Below are 22,650 nucleotides of genomic sequence, written 5' to 3' on the forward strand. Positions count from 1 at the left end.
TGTACTTTGGTCTACTAATGCTGCAGCATACAATGATATTTTAGACAATAGTGTGCTTCCAGCTTAGTGTCAGCACTGAGAGTTTGACCCTTCCCTGTTTCAATATGACAGAGCCAGAGCCACAGAGGAACTGTTGTCCCTGTTGGTTGTAAAAGAACCAGCCCACACAGAGCCCTAACTTCAACCCATCCGGCACCTTTAGGATAAACTGGGACACGAGCTGTGAGCCTGGTTTTATCACCCAACATCAGTGCTGGACCTCTGGGCCTGTGGCTGAATGGGGGCAAACCCCTGCAGCCAGGCTCCAAAGTCTGGGGGAAAGGCTCAAACCAGGGGAGTGGAGGCTGTTACAGCAGCAGCATAACGCACATGGTTTTGGAATGAAGCGATCAGCAATCATATAGGTGTAAAAGTTCAGCACTTTGGCTTTATAGTGTGTTTGTACTCTATAAACCGCTCTGAGTACCTGAGTAAGAGAGTTAAATACAAAAAACAAACCCTGTCCTTCAGTCATTAGGCATCTTTACAGATATGCTGGCAGGAAATTGCTTCAAAGTTATGTAAATGGGAAAAAATAACTCTAAATACTCTAGGCTGTACTGAGACAGAGACTAAACAGATTCCATGTATCATGGTGCAGGTAACCGAGGCGCTACAGCAGGGGCCTGTAAATAATACTGACCACAGGTAGAGGGCAAAGCCTTACCAGCACTCACTCACTCACTCCTCCTCCTCCCCCTCACGTTCTCTGCCCTGCTCCCCCACCTGATCACTGAGACCATTAAATTAGCAGCTTCTTGACTGGTCCAAAAGCCAAACAATATCCTTCATTAGTTCATTTAAACACACACGGACATACCCACAGCGATGCACCAAGCTTATTCAAACCAAAATCACCTGATGCTTTTATTTGACAGAGTTTCCAACAGAAGCCCCCCACCCACCCCGGTTTCGTCCCTCAGTGCGCTCTCAGGTGACAGAGAAACACAAAACCATTCATTCACCCCTCAGTGCTGTGACGAAATGCAACTTTTACACATGAAGGTTCAGTCTGAATTAAAAAGTCTGCAGCTCCTGCTGGTTTTAGAGTGGAGTAAATTATTAAATGGGGTGGTCATTATCTTTCTTAAGACAATTGCTTTCAAAAAGTAAAAATAATCTGGTTCAAGTGAAAGACTATAATCAAAAGCTCGTGTGTAAAGTCATTAAAAAAGATGAATCAAGAAGCCTTTAAAAGTCATTTTCAAATCAATTTGTCCTTTAATTTTGTCAGCAAAAACATTACAGCTGATACTTAATTTTGTTTCATACTCTACTCTGTTTAGATTTTTATGTTACTACCACTTAATCAGTATGTTTACTTGATTCCTTTATATATCTTTTTAAATTACTGTCTGTTTTCAACTCAAAATGATGCAAATTGAGAAAAAAAATGAGCCACTCTCAGCTCAGGTTTGAGGTGGTCAGTCTAAGAAGCTGGCCACAGTTTTTCTCCGTTTTATTCCGAGTGAAGGATCCACCAGAGATATTGATTTTCTTTCTTCCAAAATGGATATGTAACATTTTGGAAATGAAGTTTTTAAATGATAAAAAAGTCTTCTGGGGAATCATCGGGAAAGTGTCTTGTTTGGTTGGACAGGGCTCTTTATGAAAAATTATTTAAATTCAATACCATTTCGCTCGCCACGTACGTTTATGTCCCTGAGAATGTGATACTCACGGGCAGGGAGCCCACATCGCCTCTTAGAGATGTCGTCAGCTCTTGGCAAGCCGCACAGAGGCGTTCAGGTTTCGGTTAGAGAAAGAGGCAGATAAGGTTTCACTCCTTGCCGCTCGTCGCTTTATAAGGCTCCACTATGTGATCGTTTGAAATTTGAATTGAGAGCTTTCTCGCTATTGGAGGCAGAACTACTCGCTGTTGTGGAGAACATAAATAATCCCAGCGCAAACTGTCATGTTTGTCCACGTGGGAGAGGAAGCATATTAGCCATGTTAGCTGCGCGTAATGTGTTACGCCTTCACCCAGTCTGCTGCTGCTGATTGTGAAGGGATTTACATGGGAAGAGCTTGTGAACAGTGTATTTATACAGCTGTATTTTTTTATAGAGTCAGCAGCTCTGTGGTTGCTGAGGGACTTTCTGTCCTCTTCACAGAGCAGACACTAATCCTTTGATCTTTACTGCTCTATTACAACAAATACATTTAAACCCTTTTAGCTCTTAATACTCTCTGTGGGGGGGGGCATCTGAAGAGCATCTAATGTATCTCATACTTTGTGAAGCTCCACACACAAGGAATAACGCACAGAGTTGAAGGAGGAGGTGACCTGCAATCAGAAAAGTTCGATTCTTATCTTTCTAGCATGAAGATGAGGGAGGGATGGTGGAAGAATTTAGGTCCAGCAGAGTGAATCAGTTGAGTAACAATAAGAATCACAACAGCTAAACAGTTAGACTTTGGGTCCTGGAGCCAAACTGCTGAGACACCCGAGAACATTCAAGGCCCGAGGAGGTGAAATCTACACCAGTCATAGCATCTCTAAAGCGTTAGTTTCCCATGCTGCACCTGTTACTCCCACACCAGCTAGTACCTGTGAGAAAGCCTGAGCTCAGCATCGGATTGGACAAAGAATCTTTTTCTAAAACCCCTTTGTGTCCGTTAAGAAGAGCAGCTTTCTGTTTGCCACCTGAGAGGCATGTGATTAGCATACCTGTCCTTTAAACAAAGGCGCTTTTCTGTGCAGGACTCTTTATGGCTGAGTCAAGTGTACAGAAAGTGTAATAGATGGGCTAAAGGGAAGGCGAACTTAGGGTCTAATATATTGCCCTGTTTCTTTTGAAACTAACATCCAGTGTAATGAAGTGTGACATCAGTGTTGGAAGAATCGTCTTCAGAATCAGCAACAAAAGGCTACAGCCTTTTATAAGCCCGGGCTGGAATTAAAGTCTGCCCCGCTCCCACTTATGATAATTCATCAGCCAAGGTTCACCCTGACTTTATTGCTATGTAAATGTCTGTATCATATTTCCTGCTTGGGTACGGTGAGGAGTGGCATTCAACTCAAATGGCTCAGCTTGGCTCAGCTGAAAGCAGGGCCTGATCCTTTGACAAACACACACCTTAACGCGAAGATTGCTGCTCTTTACAGGATGTCAGTACAACCAATGAATCTGTCATACTTACAATTTTTCTGGCAATACTCCACACTTTCCTTATTGTCAACAAAGCCCAAAACTAACAATGCACCGATCATACAAACAAGTATTTTTATGTTAAGCTAAAGTCTTATGTTATTACTCTTCTGTGCCATAGAGCTCCATTTTTGTCCAAAAACTATTGAAAACATGTAAATGAGCCATATTGTTACGCTGGGTTGCACGTTCCTTCATTACGATGGACATGGGAACTGCAGTTTATTTTGAGCCAACCCCACATGCATCATCCCGGTGCTGTGTATACATCCACAGCTGAAAATAGTCCTCAATAAATTCACAATTTACTCTAGTATAGTGCCCAGCTGTTTTGGGAAATTACACTACCTATTTGCGTCCTCTGCTGTGCGTCAAAACAGTCCTTTGAAAATGACAGAAAGAAACAAAAGTCTAACATTTTGATAAATGAATCACGTTCATATTTATGTAACTTGCAATTGTTTCAGCTCTTTGATGAATCTAAATGATGTTTACACTGAGTGAAATATATTAAACATATAGGAGATATTCTAGATGTGCATAATGTTATCCACTTTTCCCCCAAATTCAGCCTTACATATCTTGGAAGCCATCTATCTTCGGAAACTTTGATCTCTGCTAGAATTTAATGTTAAATTCTTTGAGTTTGAACAACGTTTAGCTGCACAGCGTGAGTTTGTAATGACTGACGCAACAGCGGGTAAGTAGGGTTTAAGAGGTTACATCTCTAATTGTTTCATTGTTATACGATATGTTGATATCTACCATCTCTCGGTATTTAATTGCTGAAAACAAGTGGTAGTTAGCTTTCTGCAGTTCATCCCACCTGAATGTTAAACAGCAAGAATTCCTTTCACTCTTTGAAGTGGTATCTTCATGCCTGCTCAGGCAGTTTCTTTCAAAAACTGAATTTTAGTCAAAACCATATATGTCATACCAACAGAAATTCAAATAGTCTTTGGAAAGGTCAAGAGGTTGAGTTTCTCTTCAGGCAGCTCTGTGGAACAGAAAACATCTTTGACAAAAGGAGGATCTGAGCCACCCAGACATGCTTTCCTTTTGTTCACAGTAGTCCTATTGTTTGTGACTTTAAAGGATAACAGGAGCTACATACAGGTATTCTTGGTCCATTGAGGATCTTGTTCCCCACAGACTCCCTTTGTTGTCAGAGCTGTGGGCAGAGAGTGCACAATAGATGATGATGCAATGCGAGAGTTTCAGCCCCTTTAAAAGTCGCTCCCACTGAGGCTGGTTTGAAAGGCCATCAAGGTGTGGTACTGACTATACCCTGAGATCCTGATACAGGTAACAATCTTCTTAGTGGAAGAAAATGGGGCTGAAGCACTAACTAATTAGAGGATGGTTATAAAATCCCAATCTCTGTTATTATAAAGTTGATTGTGGTAAAAATATTTGTCTCGCTTTTCTCTAAAGGAGCAAAAAATGTATTAAAGCAAACAGAGACTGATCTGGGTCTGGTCTAAAATGACATATATGGTGGCGTAATATGCTGCTTTAGACAATGGCGAACAATAGTAAACATTTTTCAGTTACAGGTTGTGACCTTTTCCATAGATGCTCACCCTCATATAGTGGATGGACGCGAGGCGCGTAGGATCCAAATTTAATCAGGACGGGGATGTCGAGTCCCTGACGAACCCATTCCACCACGTGCAGTGACGCTGTGGACGCAGCAGCTGGGTCTGATGGAGGAAAAGTACACTCCAAGTCCACCACACCGCCAACCTTTCCTCGAACCTCCGGCCTCGCACCCTCGGTGGTGACTGTTGGGTCTGACGGAAGCACAGGGACAAATTACTCTCAGTACGGTTTATGATTATTTGTGATTAAAACAAAGATTAAGATGGACAGGGATGTGCATGCAACATGGAATAGATTATTTGAAAGGACAGTGGGATGCAAAATATCTTTCTAATCAAATGACTGCAATACTTACAAATGAGGCAAATGGCCACCACAGCGAAAGTCTGCAAATACGATCTCGCTGACCCCATATCTGTCACTCATACAACCTGCAGCATGTTCAATCTGTTGGCAAAAGAGACACAATTGTCACAATCACATTACTTCCTTGGCTGCACACAAGAAGACAGCCATCTGTGACAGATTTCCAAACTAAAAAGGCTGCAGCAGAGCTGCCGCTTCTGTCATAATTTTACAGACAGGGGGAGAGAGGAGCGCTCAGATTTTTATACAGCTTTCCAATAACTGGAATTCATCCCATATCATTACACAAATGGGCAGAGCTGCCTCTGCTGCCAGAAAACTCCCCGGCTCTATATCCTTTTCTGAAAGTAAATGTCATAAATGTCACATAAATCTTTGGAGAGTCACGTGCGGAGCGACATCCAAGTGTTTTATTTAGAGCACATCAATGAAGACTTTTGGCTGGAGCGGCCAGGAGACTCAGCACTCAAGGACGGAGATAAGCTGAGCTGATGGGAGCGAAGGCTACAGCGAGGCATCATGGAGTGCAATTTGATGTCAAGACACAGCCACCCATTCAGTCCATTTAAAACAACGCCTGATTTCATTTTGTTAAATGAGTAAATCAGAGGGAGGAAATCAACCTCATTTAACACACACACACACACACACACACACACACACACACACAAACACACACTCACACGCACACACCTCTATGGTAGAAGCAACTAGCTACTGTATAAAATCTCACTCTAAGATAATTAATGCTACATATGCTGATGAGACCTTCACTTCTACATAATTGTCCTTGTATCACACAGGTCATTTACATTTGACCACAGCTGCTGCTCATTATGGTCACATTTGAGAGGAAATAGGCTGACAGCAGGTCTGGTCTTGCTTTCTTTAGCCCACATCCATAACATCTCATCAAGTTAATTACAGAACACCCATGTACAAAAAGAGCAAATGCAGATTTTTGATCGTAGTACCACAGACAAACGCTACAGGCACGTGTTAACATGTCTAAACACTCCCAAAGGAAAACATCAAGAAGTGTGCCAGCAACAGGCTCTCTGTTCCATGTACAAACAACACTAAAGCTCTGGTTCATTCATACAATACTGCAATGTAAAAATACTCCACTCTAAAGAAGCTTTGTACATACAATTTGATATATTTTTCTAAGCTGATCATATGTTTTGTGACAAAAATCTTTTCTGAAAAGTAACAATGTTAGCTATAAATATAATAAAGAAAGTAAAATAGTAAAATGTAGTGGACTGGAAGTGCAAAGACGCATAAAATGGAAATGCAGAGAAGTGCTGGTTGTGGTGCTGATGGATACTTTTTAGGACACCGTTCCTGAATGAAAGGCACAACGGAAATGAAGGAGCCGCTCACAGCGGGAGAGAAGTGAAAATCTGTTGGCAGAGGTGCAGCATCTCCAATGATGGCTCATAAAACAAGATGTGTCAAAGAAAAAAAGAAAAAAAAACACAGGCACAAATCCTTGTGGGGGAAAAAAGTGTTCTTTTATGGAAATTGAAAGTTACAGTTTGATTGACAGCATGTGGCTTATAAAATGGTAATGTGCATTCATTTCTTGCATGCTATCTGCTACACAGTGTAATGTCAACATTTGCACAGAGTGCAACACAATACAACTGTATTGTCATGACATCTAATCTCCACGCACAGCCGAAGACGTACTACTGATATGCAAACTAACTGGTAATTTTTACTCACAGTACTGTAACATACTGTATGTTAGTTTCTTGGGCATGTACGTGTGCAACCTTCTACATGATAAAAAATCCATTATAAATATAAGGTTGACTTTAAAAGATTTGAATGGTCACATGAATGATATCCTTGTCATCTTCATTGATCTCTACACTTCCTGAATATGAACAGTGAACAGCCGTCCCAGCAGCAGCGCGGCCCATATCACCTGCCCTCCCTAACCATCAGGCTTTTATGGGCTTTTTCATCTCATGGCTGGGGCAAAGTCTGAACTGGCGAAAAACAATTACGCAGGCTGTCAACAACAGCAGCGCTTGTTCCAACACGCTCCCATGCTCCAGCAAACAGCACAGCATACACAGATTTTCCACGAAATCAAAGTGGAAGTCCAAAGAAATCCTCAATCTGCAGCACGCCGACTGCTCGAACGTCAACAGACTTCTATCCCCCTGCCCTTCACCCGCGTGGATTCATGCAGAGCAGCACATCACATAGTTTATCCTGAGCTTGTTGCGTTTGAATTAGGTATTGAGCGTTTCCTGAGACTGAGACAGGCGAGTCAAGGTAAAACTTCAATATCATGATTCTGTTGCTTCTCATCCTCACACTGTAGGTGAGTATGAAAGGACAGCACACACGTATGCAAATTAAGGCTGTCTGTTGCCAAGACTAAGCAGCAGCGACTCTTCTTAACTCAGAAGAATGAAGATAATGATTGAATGCCATGTAATGACATTTGTCACATCGCTGATTAAAATGAGAAATATAAGCAGACGCTTGTGCTTCTGCATTTGCTGTCCAAACAAAGACAGCTCCAGATTAATAAAAATGTTTATGGTTTTATTGCTCTAACAAGGTAAGATTTATTTGTATGTGTGGCAAAATAGCAAGGCAATAACGTGGAAACAAAGACTGAAAAAAAAAAAATCTTCTATGGAGAGAAAAAAAAGGAAGGGAAAGTGTGGCAAACACAGCAAGGAGGAAGATGTGAGGCGAAAAAATATCTTGTTAAGCTGCAGGACATTTTCTGTCATTAAATCTGAACCAAAAACTCTCAGGAGCTGCCAAACAAAGTGGCCTGTACAGGTGAAACACTCAGCCAGATGGTCTCTAGACATTTCCCTCAGTCGCACTCTTCCTTCCTCTGACACTGAGGACATGCATAAACATAAGCACAGTGACAGGACTCTGGAAAATGTTTAAAGCTATAATAAATGATCCAGTGGCTCACAAAGGAAAGCGCCATGTCTCAGGCAGATTTATCAGCTGACAGAAATAGAAATGTCAGTGACAGGCATGCTGTTGAAATTCTGTGTTGTTGCCGTTTTAATCTACCCAAGGAGAGAAATGGGGACTGGCTGATTAATCGCAACTGAGGCACAGTAACAGATTTATCAGCAGTTCTGCTGCCTCTTACCGACACACTTGAAACCAAAAGATAAAAGGGCTCCTACACATTTGTTTTCCGATCAAATTCCATTTATTTCACAAGAGTGCCCGTGGTTTGTTTGAGTCTTCGCTCCAAACATGTCCTTTGTAATGTCCCAGGTATTGATTCAGACAGCTACAGGCACTGTATACTTCAGGGAATGTGAAACACAGAATATTTGTTCAGTGTGTTGGGGTGGTTTTTAACGCCGTTTGTATCTGCCACTAAGATTGCTGGACATTAATTTCTGACCAGAGTGAAAGTAAAGGGGGAAAAAATCCTCTCAGCTCCACCACTGAGTGTTCGGTCAGAGATTCGGGTGTGTTACGCTTGCGGCGGCTAATGTAGCTTCGAGGCTCAAATCGTTGGTTTTGTCCAGCAACCGCTCCGACATTCATTCAGTTTATACTCACAGTAGATAAAGAAAATAAGAAAACTCTCCCGTTTAATAAGAAGACGAGACCAGAATATGTTTGGCATTTCTGCTTGAAAAATGACTTGAACGATAAAACAACTATCAAAAGTAATTGCCCATTCATTTCCTGTGAATGGCCTAATCTATCAGTTGACTTCTCCTTTCAGCTCTTCTGTGCAGTCTGACACAGTCTGCAACCAAGAGTGTTAGCACAGTTTACAGGGCCCTTCAGTCACACAGATGAGGATATGAGACTTGGATTTGACTGCTGAGTGAATAAATTTACTTTTGATTTGACTTGAAATCAAAAATATCCAGTTCAAAGTGAGAAGACCTGTTAAAAATCCCAGAATAATGTGAGTAAAGCAGGGACATACAGGCGTAGTCTGACAGCTTCAATATTTCATTATGAGGACTCTCCACCGAAAGGACTTTGTCTCAACTGGGTTAAAAAATACTTAAAAATACAGCGTTCAAAAGATATTCAGTGAACTCCAAGACTCTAGACTGACACGAAACGCGCTTGGAGAGACTTTGAGACTTGACCTGAATCTACAGTTCTGTATTCCAATAAACCTCACCTCTATGTCCACCATATTACCATAATTCCAATGTGGGACACAGACACTTCCTCTTTGCCAGTGTCCCTCCGCTGACATATTTTTTCATGGAACTTTTTTCTGTGGTGTTTTCCAGCTGCTCTCTGGAGCCCTGTTAGCTGACGTGCTGTGAAAGCTCACGTCAGCGTGCTGATTGCCAGGCACCACAGCTGAAAGACTCTACTCATTGGCATTCAACCTGCTGTAACCCACCTCTGCCGCAGTAATTGTTATTGTGATTTAGTTACTTCAGAGCCTCAGCTCTTCTCCACGTGGTGCTTACATAATTTTGTCTGGCCCCTGTAAGTGTACATTTGAGTTTGAGTTCATAGCTGGCACATGGCTCAGAGAAGCTCATTTTCAAATTCTATCACAAGGTTCCCAACACAATAGAAACCCTCGGCATGGCTCAGTTTGATGTGCACTTAAGAGAAAATAGGACAGATTGAAAAGGGGAGAGAAAAAAAAGGCGAAATAAAAAGGCCTCCACTGTGTGGGTATTGCATCTCTGTGTTCAGAGTCTAATCATTAGGTATCTTTTTTCTGAATCTGACAGCAGGCAGGCAAATCCAGTTGAAAGCCACAATCTTTTTGTTGATTTAATCTATGAAATATACTTGAGTCATACACAGAAACAAGATGACGCCAGGGGTTAAAAGCATAGATAATAAAGCGGCAGCTTTGCAAAATGCAGATCTCAAGTCTTGGATTTAAAGTCAAGAGATCCAAGTCAAGATCAAAGCCCAAACGTTGTGTTTCAAGTCCTTAACAAGTCAATAAATACAGTTAAGTGCAATGCAACTTTTCAGCACCTGTGGTGCGTGTTCACAGGGGTGTTTTTGGATGTGAGAGAGCAGGCTGCTTCCCTCAATGGATGCTTGGTTAGAAATGCAAACACTTCCTGGTTGCACCTGATAGGACACATCCGCACCGCAGCACTACCAGAATGCACTGCACACCTGCGTACATAGACAATGAATGGGCAGCATAGAAATGACAGATCCAATGAACACATACTTTAGCAGTGAGTATAATTTTGAAAAAGTACAGAAAAATGTGTAATTTTTAAAGATCCTGCATATTTCTTTCATTATACCATCCCTGTGTGATTATTTGTATTTTCGGAGCCAAATGTTTTGCGTTTAGCCGTCTGTTTTTGTTGATAACAGCAGTCTTTACATGTCAATCTGATAATCTCAGATATCATCTGTTGTCTGTCTGCTGGTTTTCACTGCCAAACGCACCTTTCCCTGCTGTCACACTGTGTGATGTCAGGAAAATGAAAAGGTACTACCACATGCGTTCAGAGTTTTGGTCTTGGAGAAGATATCAAATCGTTCCAACTCACAAGTCCAAGTGATTTTGAGTCAAGTCCAAACTCACCAGACTCTGATGGGAGTCCAAGTCATGTGATTCAAGCCCAAACTTGTGGTTACAGTTGGGCTTTCCAAGACAATGTTGGCTGTGCAAAAACAGTATGAATTCAGTATCAAGAAGGTGCATCTGTGGTAGTTTATTACAGAAAGCCATTTCGTTGGTCTCACTCATCTCGCTGGGTTTGAAATGAGCAGCACAGTCCCAAAGAAGCAGATTCATTGAATTTTTGCATGTTAAAAGAATATCTTTAGATCTTTTTTTTTAACTTCGACTACCAGTGACTGTCAGAGCTGTAAATAAATACCTTTGGAGACACGTTTTTAGGGGTTTTTATGGACAATACCTGTTGGTTTTACATTACTGCCAGTTCTAATTGTGTTTTCGGTCTCCATTCGTGTCATTACAGTGTCGCAGAAACGTTTGGGATAATTCTTCATAGTAATCAAAACGTCTCCTTTAATTTTTGCCAGAGTTATCGTGGGGTACTGACTCAGTGAAGATTTTCCACATGAATCTCCTCTCATAAACTATGTTCTAAATCAACACTACAGCAGGCTTTTGAGTCACGAGTAATGCGCTGGGATCAAGCACGCAAAAAAAAACTGGTATCAACTTAATCGTGTTTTGCAGATACTAATTTGCATCTACTTCAGTCTGCTTTAAGTATGTGTTTACTGCACCCATATATTTCAGGTGGTGTCAGTCAAGTCCTTGTCCTTCACAAAAATAGTATATAAAATGACTTTCCTCTCAGCTGCCTCTCATGATGTAAACTTTATGGAAAATATTATATTTTGGGAAACTGCGCCCATCTGGCTCGATCAAACCAGGAATAGAATGTGAAATGATAAATGGGGGAACGTAGGAGAATATTTCTCCCATTGTCTGTGAAATAATGACTCTGGTTTCAGTACAAAGTCAACAGTACAAAAAGATTAAATCTATCTCTACATATTTCACCATTGTAAGTTTCTAGATGTGTCCATTTATGAAATAAAATAGTATCCACACCTTTGTTAAAAGCACTGAATAGGTTCAAGGATGAAAGACTTTTAACCATGAACCACCAAAAGCGTATCCATCAATACTTTTGTGATTTTAAATAAGTTATTTTAACCCGTGGTATGCAATGTTACAGTTACAACAGCTTTTTGAAGCAAAGTTTCCAGTTTTCCAGACAGTCACTGTTATACAGCAGTTTAAAGGGTTCAGACCTCTCCTGCAAAGGCTGTGACACCATTCTAGCCACATTCAGACTATAAATGCTAGAGGAAAAACATCAGACACGGGGGTATAAATGATTCAGTCAGACTTAACTTAGTATGTGGGGACTTGAACTGGTCGTGAGAAGTGACTGCTGCTGTGCTCAAGCTACCACAAACTTTCTGCCAGTTTCACATTTCTGATTGCAATAAAAGAAAGCCCCCGTAGAAGCGTCATTACTGACGGTTAAATGCATGACACAGTTCAGAGGATTGAGAGGAAATTTCGCACTCCCTAGCACGAGCTCAGAGCATTAATTTCTCATCCTCTCAAAGCTGCTGGAAGCCAGAAACACTTTCAGAATCATTAACTTGTGCTGTATTTCTTTACTGATCCTACCTGCCGCTCGGTCACTGGAAGCCGCTGCGCTACTTCCCTTTAAAAACACATCCTCGGTTTGCTCCACTGTGGTCCAACTTGTGCGTCACTTTGCTCCGTGCGCACCCGGGCTCTCTGTCTGGCCTTGTTCCTTTGTGGCGTTTCAAACTACCTGAAATATGAGCGCTTTCTTTGTAAAGAAAAAAAAAAAAAAACCCGCCGCCGGCAACAGGTGTTCATTTCACGTACAGGTGACTGTGAAGCATCGGCGCACTTTGCTGCGTCCTCACTGATCTCCTGACAGTCCACCCCCTCCCCACCTCTCCCAACCACTCCCCTCCTCCTGTGGCTGTCTAATTGTTGTGTTCAAAAGGCTCAAACCACATTAAACACAGAAGTTAGATCCACAGCCCTGTACAGCCCTGTAGTGTCTAAGCCACCGCAGCTCTGATAGAACAGTTGGTTTGTGCAGGCAGAGCATGAAAAGGTGATTTTTGTTGTTTGGCCCCAAATCCCCCTGATGGCTTCCAGTTTGGTGGTAACCACAAGAGGGTGTGCTTTACCTGATGTTGGAGGCCAAGGAGGCCAAGTTCCACTTCTTGGATCTATGGATCAAAACAAATAAGTAAAGAAAAGAAAAGAGACTGCATGACAGGTCAAACTTATTTGTGTGATTTGTTTGCTCTTCATGCTTGAATTCCTATATTATGTTCATGTTTTTAATAAAGAAATAATATTAGAAGGAAGTAGCTGCCGTGTGTGTTCACTTATGTGTCTTTCTATTTATTGTTTTTGGTTATGTGCGCGTCTCCAATGACTCCCTGCCGTATGTTTTCTTTATGTAATGGTTAATTAGCATAAAGACATTCTTAATATAAATGGTTTCATTCAGTGTATCACCCTCACGTCTCACTGGACTTTGCAGAGAATGAGCCTGGCTGCATGCACAGTGACAGAATTACAGATTCAGATTTCTACTTTAATTTCATTTTTTTTTTTTTTAATCAAGCAAATGTATGCAAAATACATCTTTCTTTGCTATTCAAAAGCAAATAAATAAGCACAAAAACAGCCATATACTTCTTACAGAAAGTAATACATTTCATTCAAAAATATACCGAACTTTGACAAAGTTATCAATCTTTGGATAGTACAGCAAATATAATCAGTCAGGAGAGAGCTTTTCGTGGCCTTATGTGCTGCGGAGCCGTAGTGTATGGAGATACACTGAGAGCTGCTCAACTGTACAAATAACACAAACACTCAGTTATCCAGGTCACGGACTTTCAAACAGTAGTAAGTTAAAGGCATCTGTGTAGTCGCCGACAATGTTTCACTACTCATCCTTTCTTAAATATGACATCGGCCAAACATTGCTGTAATGTTGCAGGCAATCGGCTGGTCTGACATCCTCTACTCATTAAGTGTTTGGACCAGTGCTAATAAAGTTGAATATATGAAGCCTTTGAGGCTCGTCAAGCTTTTGTATGAAGGTTAATATAACGCAGAATTATTCTAAAAAAACAGCAAAACTCCTGCATGGTGACTCCATTGGCAGAACAGTGATAAAGGTTTGCCTTCAGTTACTGCAAACATTCATGAACTCAAAGTAAACAGCAGGCTACAGCCTCAGGGTACACGCTGTGGCAAAAGGAGGGGATTCTCTGCCTATCAGTCGCTGTCGTTTGGCTCAGTCACCAAAATCTGGGATGTCATCATATGAGTAACCACGGTAACCTTTAGCGGCGTAGTAGGCTATCCTCAAATGGTAAAATCCAGGAAGGAAAACAAGTAGCCCTATGATGATGACAGGTATGGTGCGGTCTGGATGCTGAAAACATAACAAAGAACAGAAAATGTAGAGATTTCTTTGGAATGAGGGCTACACGAGCCGGAAAGCTTGAGAATTAGTGATCTACTTTAGGTGCGTGTCAGACCCAGCATTACTCAGAAAAATCATGAACTGAAATACTGCACTTGGTAATCAGGTGCTGGAAGAAGCATCACAGAGTCCTTAATGTTCTTTACCATACTTATATTCATCTTGCCCTCCGGCATGACATAAACATCCTCAGAATGAAAAGGGTGTGTAGGAGGCACACAGACATAATGCCTTCAAACGGCTGAGGTCTGGTTTCATGTAAATCAGCAGTCATTTCATATTCAGAGCAGCTAACCACCAAGAGGCACAAGCAGCCTCCACCAACGCCAAGAGAAGTGTTTATTCTCACCACCAGATGGCAGGCTTGTGCACCGAGTTACTGTATCCCTCTTACTGTTTTTTTTTTTTTTAAAAGAGGCACTGCTGCATAGGCCATGGCAATGGGCTTCACCTTATTGTAGCCGTAAGCATTTTAAACACTGGGTTTGTTTGTGCCATGGACATTTCTATAGAAATATATGTAAGGTACAATCTGAGGGAGAATTGATCCAAATGGCAAAAAACATGAAGTTCATGTAAAATATGTTGAAATATGTGCTTCTGAAAAAAAAAAGTGTAAGATTCACTTACTGTTTGATTGTGAGGTTTCAACTGCATCTCATGGTCTTCATCAGCTGATTGAGGCTGCTACGTTGTCATGAAAATGGCTCAGTTGTCCTCACTTGACTGAGGTTCCATACTACAGACTACTATAGATATCTACACGAGAACTGAGCAAACCTCGTCTACTAATGAAGACCAGCTGATGCAGATGAAAGCTCTGGAAAAAAGCCAGTAGGTGGACCTTGTATTATTATTTCAACTGTGAGTCACCTCATTGTCTTTTCGTCATTGTTGGGAAATGACCCCTTGATTGTTCAAAATGTCTTTCTACAGTCTTCACTTAAGACGCTGACATAGTTCCACAGTTTAACAGACAAACTGCCGCCTAATACACTTACATTCATTTCCTGGAGACTTACCCTAACCACACTCACTTACAGGACTTGTAAAGTCTTGACTGATTTTGAAATTTGTTTGCATCACATACACAAGGGGAAACTTCCCAGACGGTATCTGTAACCTCGAACATGCACACACTACAAGATTAGAAAATCATGGCGTATCACACACTACAGGATGTCATTATGGTTATCATGCCAGAGGCGCTGTGATCTCACATGAGCTCATTTGGGAAGCAGACGTAAACAAAATGGAGGCTGACATGGTGCAACCTGCTTTAATGATGCTTTACGGTGAGAAAAAACCAAAAGCAGAAGGCCGAACATATCTGGGTGAAAACACAGCTGGGGGGATACAGTCTAAACTCATTAGGGCCGCCCTCATAACTTCACACAAGTTTGATATTTCTGATTTGAAGTCTGGATGATCACATCACTACTTTCCAAGCAGGACCACAGTAGCCAATGACTGCAGCAGTAATATTAAACGTTCTAGCCTTCGCAGCTAACGTTAGCTAGCATGCAACTGTTGACAGATATTAAATTTGACAGTTAAAATTTCACCTCCAGTTCTCGCTGAAGAACAGAACACCATTTTTCACCCTGACTTGCTTGACCTTCTGCTTTAGTTTTTTTCTCACAGCAAAGCATCACTAAAGCAAGTTGCACCGTGCCTGTCTCCGTTTTGTTTACATCCGCTTCCCTGTGAAATAATTTGAGATGATAATCTTAATAATATCCTGTAGTGTGTGTTGCATCATTTATTTCTAATCTTGTAGGGCATGCATGTGTGAGATCAGAAAGAGGAAACCAAAAAAACTATTAAATGACATTCTTTCAACCCAAAACTCCTTCAACTTCTTCCAACCTGGATCGCATTTTTCCATTATCTCTTCCTTGAACCTTGTGTAATTTAAGGTATTAGACATGCTATTTTAACTCGCGTGGGCAAATTGGCAAGTACACTGCTCCAATATTCCAATACTGTCTTCATGTCAGATCAAATTTTCTGCAAAGACAATCTGCAGACTGGAAAAACATTAGCAGTGGCCTCCTACTGATAATTACAAATACACCAGTAATATGAGCAGACTCGGTTATCTCTCACATGGAGTCATGAATTGAGGAAGTAGAGACCACAGCAGGGGATCCACCAGATTTGGCATTCCAAGGTGTTAAATATCAAAATCATTAGTTTTATTGAAACACACACACACACACAAACCATCGTGGCCACGGAAAGCAAGAGTGCTGAGGAATATTGGCAGCAAGGCAATTATATCGTCAGGACAATTGTTCAATTACAGCTATTTAAAGACTATATTAACAGCAGGGTGAGTGTTTTAAACGCTGCTTGAGTTGCAATTTTGGAGGCTGTGTTGGCTCTCTAGATGCAAGTCGAATGTCTCCTCTGGTAATGGATGAAATGTTTTCATACAATAGCACAAAGTGTCGGAAACTGTCAAGTACCGAAAAGTGGCACAGAGAGTCTGGTCAGATTAACTGTCTTGTTTACTTTTTCTTTGTTGAGATGGTTCCTGGTTATGTTCCAGCTTATGTTCAGACAACGTTCCAATTTAACATTTAGTTTCTAACACTTCAACATTTAATAATTTATCATTGAAAATGTGTCAAACAAAGCATCAGAACTGAAATTCAGATATTATCGGCAGGACTGATACAAATGATATCCAAACCTGGTTTCATTACATTTCATCCTAGATTTCATTTAATTGCTGAATACTTTTGAAGTTTGGACTGCAATCTGTTATCAGCCTCAAAGGAATAGTTTTGGGAAATTCATTGACTCACATTCATTCCAACTATACGGACTCACTTGGACCCGAAACCCATCAATGTAATTTGCCATTTCACCAGAATTTAACACATGAATGAACTAAACTCACCTCAACCTTTATGGTTCCAGACAGAAGAAGAGCCCCGAAGATTATAAGCAAGGAGCCGATCAAAAACAGGAATATTGCCAGTGCAATCGCCTTGTACGGGACCTTTGGCGGGCTTTTCTTGAACTGTAAATGGTTCAATTGTTGGACAAAATACAAGACGTTTAGTTTCTCTGAAGTGTTTTTTAATGAATGTGTAGCGCAGCCACAGTGCGTTTTACCCTGGCAGACTCAAAACAGAAAGAAAATGTATCAGACTTTTGCAGGTGGCGTATCTTCACTGGTATAATCACAGAATGCACATTTCCAGGAAGTCATTCATGGGGACTTACCTCAAATTAATTACCTGTGGAAGTAAAAAGGTGATTTTTTACTAACCATGGGCTTCTGACAGTCCACACAGCAGTAAAAGACACCAAAGACAAAATTACCAAAGAAGAGGAACAAGTATCTCACCTGTAAGTCTATGTAACCGTCTTCATCAGCAGCCAGCCGTGAATACTTGACCTTGTTGGATGTTCCAGCAACTGACATATTGTTTCTAGATGTCTTCATTGTGGCATAAGAGCTGTTTGGAAAGAGAGATACAAAGAGGCAATCATCCATAATACCTCCACAGTAACCTTTGATTCCTGGCCCAATCTTACTTCTTAACTCTACTCTTTAATAATATATTGCTCATGGATTTTTAACACAAGGCCAAATACTTTCAGAAATGTGAGGTAAGTTAAGTTATACTGTAGCTACTATGGTATGAAGTAAAAAATCACTAATGCTAGACAGATTTATATCATCTGACAACATGAATGAATAATAGTTTTTAAGAGGGTACAGCACACTTTCTAAAAGGCCACCCAAGTGAAAATCACAGTGTGAGAGGCTAGTGAGCAGAAGATGTTTATCCCCTCGTTTCATTTCCACAATGTCACCGCTTTTTGAGAACACTGGCCAGTCAGCATCTGACATAACTTTCCAGTTAACATTTATTTTTCTTGTTTAAACGCGGGAAAAGGTCACTGACTGCCCCTACTAAAGATTATTCATTAGGGAGCACACTGTCTTAGTGGTTTGAGAAACTTATAACCTTGTTTTTCTGCAAAACCTGCCTTGAACGGGGACTGAAGGAAGCATTTGATTCTTATTAAGGAAATATTTTGTCAATTATGTTAGTATTACTGAATTAGTTAGTATTATTAAGAGAAATTAGCATTAATCTTGTGTACTATTTTCATTTTACACTAATATTTCTTGTTTTTATTCCACACAAGTCAGTCAGCATTAATAAAGAGCATTTACTCCATCACTATAAATCAGATTACACTGGTATCCACGCACAAAGAGAAGTGTGACTATGCATGTGATGTGATCTTCCTCCAGGCCTAAGTTCTGTTTATGTTGGAGTTTTTGGCTCTATGCATTTGTGTACTTGAGGCCCCCCACGGGAGACCAAATTCCATGAATAAAAACTGTTGTTCCTGCTTGAACAGAGTATGGAGGAGCTTTCAGAAACATTCTGTTATTTTGCTAGCAGCTGTCACATCAACTCACCACACAGTCTGTGTGATGAGGAAAGCTCCAGGTTATAGTTGTTGTGAAGTTGCAGCATTCACTGCAGCAAGGGAATTCTGTGGATTTAGCAAAAATGGAAGAAAGTGTTTTGCGAAACCATTTCTGGAATCCCCTATATTATCTGAGGAAAGCATATGCAGCTTTGAGTGCACGCCGAAAATACATATATTAGGGAGCATTTATTAGTGTTCATCTGGCTTGGTTTCAGAGGGAGAGAGAGTATCTTTAGTGCAAATATCTTTTGACAAGACAGTTTTGAGGATTTTGTAGCATTTGCTTTTACTGTTCACAATATATCAAAATAAAGCTACTGTGAGCAGATGGGAGACAAATTACAGGAAAAAAAAACATCATAAAGTGTCACAGAAGCGTTTCAGTGCTCCTTCTCACAGATTATCCAAATTTCTTAAACTCTGCTGCAGGGATTAACATCTTTCTTGTAAAAAAAAAAAAAAAGATATTCCCTATTTTGTTGTCAGTGATTGTGGAGGACAGTGCTGTCTAACAGTATCTTAGTATCTCAGTATCTTTTGTACTTTTCAATCTGTACTTTTTGTTTTAAAAAGGGACAGACTATTTAATTTAATTGTATTTTATTGTGTCTAAGTTTCTGTTCAATTTTGTATTTCAATATTTTGTATTGTTGTGACTTGACCTCTGTACCGCACTCTGGCACAACAATTTCCTCCGGGACAAATAAAGTCATTCTTATTCTTATTCTTCCATAGGTGTCAGTTTGCCGTGCAATCTGGTGCCTGTGAAGGCCACAGCATCTGATTCACATCAATTCCATATTCACTAACCCGTTCGGTGAGCCCTCGTGCCGTGTCTGGAAGCATTTGGGTTCCACAGGTTTCTCCACTTATTTATTCAGGTTTTTCCTTCAATTTGCCATCTGTCCTGTGTTGTACTTTATCATTGTGTGTTTTAAGGACTAATGCTTTAACAGTTCAACTATAAAATCATTTATCAGTGTTGAAACAAGTAATATACAAAACAGGGCTCTAGTATTCCTACACTAGAAGTATACCCTGGCAGGTATTAAACTTGATTCATAGGTTCTGTATGTGACAGGTGTTCATACTCATATGGTAGCTCAGCTTGTCAGTTAGCCACTGCAGCTTCTGTGAATAGCATGTATGATTTGTTAGCATACTGTGCCTTTATCATTCTAGTGGAAATACATGGATTTAACATGAACTTTTAGAACTTTTATAGAACTGTTTCCACGTCCTCTTGTGAAGTTGTGTACTATAACACATACACGAAAAGCTGAGGGAGCTGAAGAGTTTTGTATCACCTCATGAACTAAGTCTGCTATTAATGGATCTGAATCACTGTTCAGTGCGGCTTATGGCAACGACAACAACAAAGTAGCTTCTGTGCATTGATAACATGAAGTAGCTAAAGTTTCTGCACAGCAAACGGGTAAAAAATGATTGTCTTCACTGCGGGGTGAAATGCTAAGTTAACCTGCTTTGGTTATCAATGCCTAATGAACACTAGCACACCAACACAGAGTTAGTTAATTAGCTGCAGCTTTAGCCTCTTAGAAGTTACGTAAGCTAAGGTGGCGTGACACGCACGCACCTATCTACTTTTAAAACTGGTTTCTTCTCGCTCCTCTCTTACCTTCACTTGGGGCACAACAAACACCGTGAGTGTTGTCATTTAGCGCAGGTTGCTCCTCTACGTTGCCACATCAACATTCATGGAGGGAAATATACGTCAACTTCCTTATTTTCAAGTATTGCGCATGCGCACTTCTCCTCTTCCATGTCCTGTCCCAGTTGACAGGCCTCATGTTGTTGTCCTTCCACATCCTGGCTCAGTTTAGCTGAAGTCACACTAGCAATCCTACAGTGTGGAAAGATCCACTTACAAGTAAAAAAAAAAAAAAATCTCCTTTAAGCACACAGAGGTTGTATTAGCTTAATGTATTTAAATGATCAAAAATAAAATTTGAATAGCCTCTTTCACTAATATATTGTTATTGCATTATTGGAGTATTTTATTGTTATTCTCCTTCTACTTCTACTTCTACTACTACTACTATTATTATTATTATTATTACTATTACTATTGTTATTATTATTATCATTAGTAGTAGTAGTAGTAGTAGTAGTAGTAGTAGTAGTTAATCTAGTAGAAGTATGGATAGTGAAATCTGTAACTATTGTTCATGTATTGTAATACATATAGGCTAAGTCTCAATCAGCAACATGTGTATTAATAGCTGTAAAGTATAGTTCAATTGTAAATTTCAATAAAATTGTAACCCTTATATGCTATATATAAGAATATATCCTTATATACTTCAGTACAGTAATTGAGCACATATACTCACCTAACACCACCAAATTATGAGTAGTTATTAAATACTTTTCAAAACTACAAGGATACCAAAGACAAAAGTAGTCCTTACCTCCTCTCCTTAGTCTTTAAAGACTCTTGCTGAATGTGTTTTGGAAAGCACAGTTTCTTAATTTTCTTTCTTTTTGTAAGACCCTGATCATAAGCGTAGGTGTCACATAATATACTAGCTTTTTGTGCATTTTTGTCATCAAGATCTTTTAAAAAAGCCCCCAAATATGTGCCGACTTTTAAGATACACAAAGGTAAGTGAAAGCATCAAACATCTTCACCCTCCGTTGAAAATTCCAGACATGCAGTCCTCAAAAAAACACACCATCCTCAGGGCTACTTTTCTTTTTGTTATATTCCCATAATACTCTTCTTTATTTGTAGCCTCATATGAGTACTTTTACTGTAAACTCTCTGTAATCACATTCCAGTGAATTTACTGATTGACTCTATGGTTGTTTGGTTAAGCGTACAAAAAGGAAATTAAACTGCAATTTCAGAGAAAGACCCTTCAGTTTGGGCTTTTTGCCTGTCATGACAGTCAGTCACATAATTACTGTTAAACTGATATGGATATTTGAAGGCTGAAAAAAATGCTGTTGCTAAGAGCTGTCTCTTTACTTTTATTCAGTATTTGCACCAGATCTATATTCTTTGTATGGTGACAACTCAGTTTGTGCAATGAAAGGATGGCAGATCCACACAAACTCTTTTGTGTTTTTAAGCCCTTTGAAATGAGATACACTGCTGCCTTTAAGAACCTATTTAAACTTTGATCTGTATGGAACACCCACCATCTTATAGTAATCTACTTTTTTCATGATTTGTGAATACCAGCATGGAGGTATTTCATTATGTGACTTTTACTATATTATCTGGTCCATGGAGCAACAATCTTTACTTGAAATTGGTTTCTTTTAGTGTGTCAACCTCTTGTACCAAGTGAGAGGCACTCAGCTTTGCAGATACAGACATGGTACTGTAAACATTAATCAGTCTCATTTAGAGAATTGAAGAAAAACATATTTGCTGAGGAAAAATATTACTAACGACTGCTTCACTGGTAAATTATTCTTAACAGCATTTGCAGACTACCAATAGCATTCGCTACCGTCCTCCAGGCAGCATTTCTTCTATCAGTGGGAGTCAGAATCAGATAGGAAGAGGAAGAGAGTTCACACAGTTCAGTTGACAGACAATCCATATAGCTGCATCCAAAACTAGCTCGGGTTATTTGTTGTGTGCTAATGTTGATTTACAGTATATTGTTAATTAGGTAATCATTTACAATGTTTGAATATAATAATGAGACCAAAGGTCTGCACACATTCTGCTACCTCTCTGAGTCTTTGGTGTTACTGTGAGCTCAATACTGTGGACCAAATTTTGTGACAATCCATTTAATATCAACTTCATGGTGGTCGAAGTCGAAAGGATTCATCTTCTGGGCACAATGTCTGAATATATGAAAATTCCACAGCAAACCATCCAAAAGCTACATATAAACATTAGATATTTCAGTGAAAAACTAAATTGTCAACCTGCTGCTGGCACTACAGGATCGGCAGAGTTTTGGGGCCTCATCCTCTGGAGACCATGAATTTCATTGTTATCCAACTGACACGCTGACGCTGTCATCCAT

General features: G+C 40.1%; 2 protein-coding genes across 4 annotated transcripts in view; both read right to left on the bottom strand.

Annotated features, from left to right (window-relative positions):
• The window catches only part of igsf9a (immunoglobulin superfamily, member 9a), a 43,790-nt gene extending 31,235 nt beyond the window's left edge, over window positions 1-12,555 (bottom strand). For both annotated transcript variants that reach the window (XR_011585680.1, XM_070850156.1), the window contains exons 1-3: window positions 12,310-12,555; window positions 5,149-5,240; window positions 4,775-4,984 (exon numbers count right to left, since the gene is read on the bottom strand). Coding sequence is in view for 1 of the 2 variants with exons in the window: in XM_070850156.1 (XP_070706257.1) it covers window positions 4,775-4,984; window positions 5,149-5,206 (268 nt within the window). In the remaining variant the exon portion in view is untranslated. The remainder of the gene's footprint in view (window positions 1-4,774; window positions 4,985-5,148; window positions 5,241-12,309) is intronic.
• A 768-nt stretch (window positions 12,556-13,323) lies between these two features.
• tmem230a (transmembrane protein 230a) lies at window positions 13,324-20,381 on the bottom strand. Of its 2 annotated transcripts, none has more exons than XM_070850619.1 (4): window positions 20,277-20,381; window positions 17,532-17,643; window positions 17,079-17,201; window positions 13,324-14,119 (listed from the first exon to the last, which is right to left on the bottom strand). In XM_070850619.1, the coding sequence occupies exons 2-4, from the start codon at window positions 17,628-17,630 to the stop codon at window positions 13,979-13,981; spliced, it is 363 nt and encodes a 120-aa protein (XP_070706720.1). In that variant the 5' UTR covers window positions 17,631-17,643; window positions 20,277-20,381; the 3' UTR covers window positions 13,324-13,978. The 2 variants fall into 2 exon arrangements, with proteins under 2 accessions (XP_070706720.1, XP_070706721.1); XM_070850620.1 differs by lacking the exon at window positions 20,277-20,381 and adding an exon at window positions 18,624-18,644.
• Between the last annotated feature and the right edge of the window lie 2,269 nt (window positions 20,382-22,650).

The sequence above is a fragment of the Pempheris klunzingeri genome, chromosome 19, assembly GCF_042242105.1.
Source record: "Pempheris klunzingeri isolate RE-2024b chromosome 19, fPemKlu1.hap1, whole genome shotgun sequence".
NCBI lineage: Eukaryota > Metazoa > Chordata > Actinopteri > Acropomatiformes > Pempheridae > Pempheris > Pempheris klunzingeri.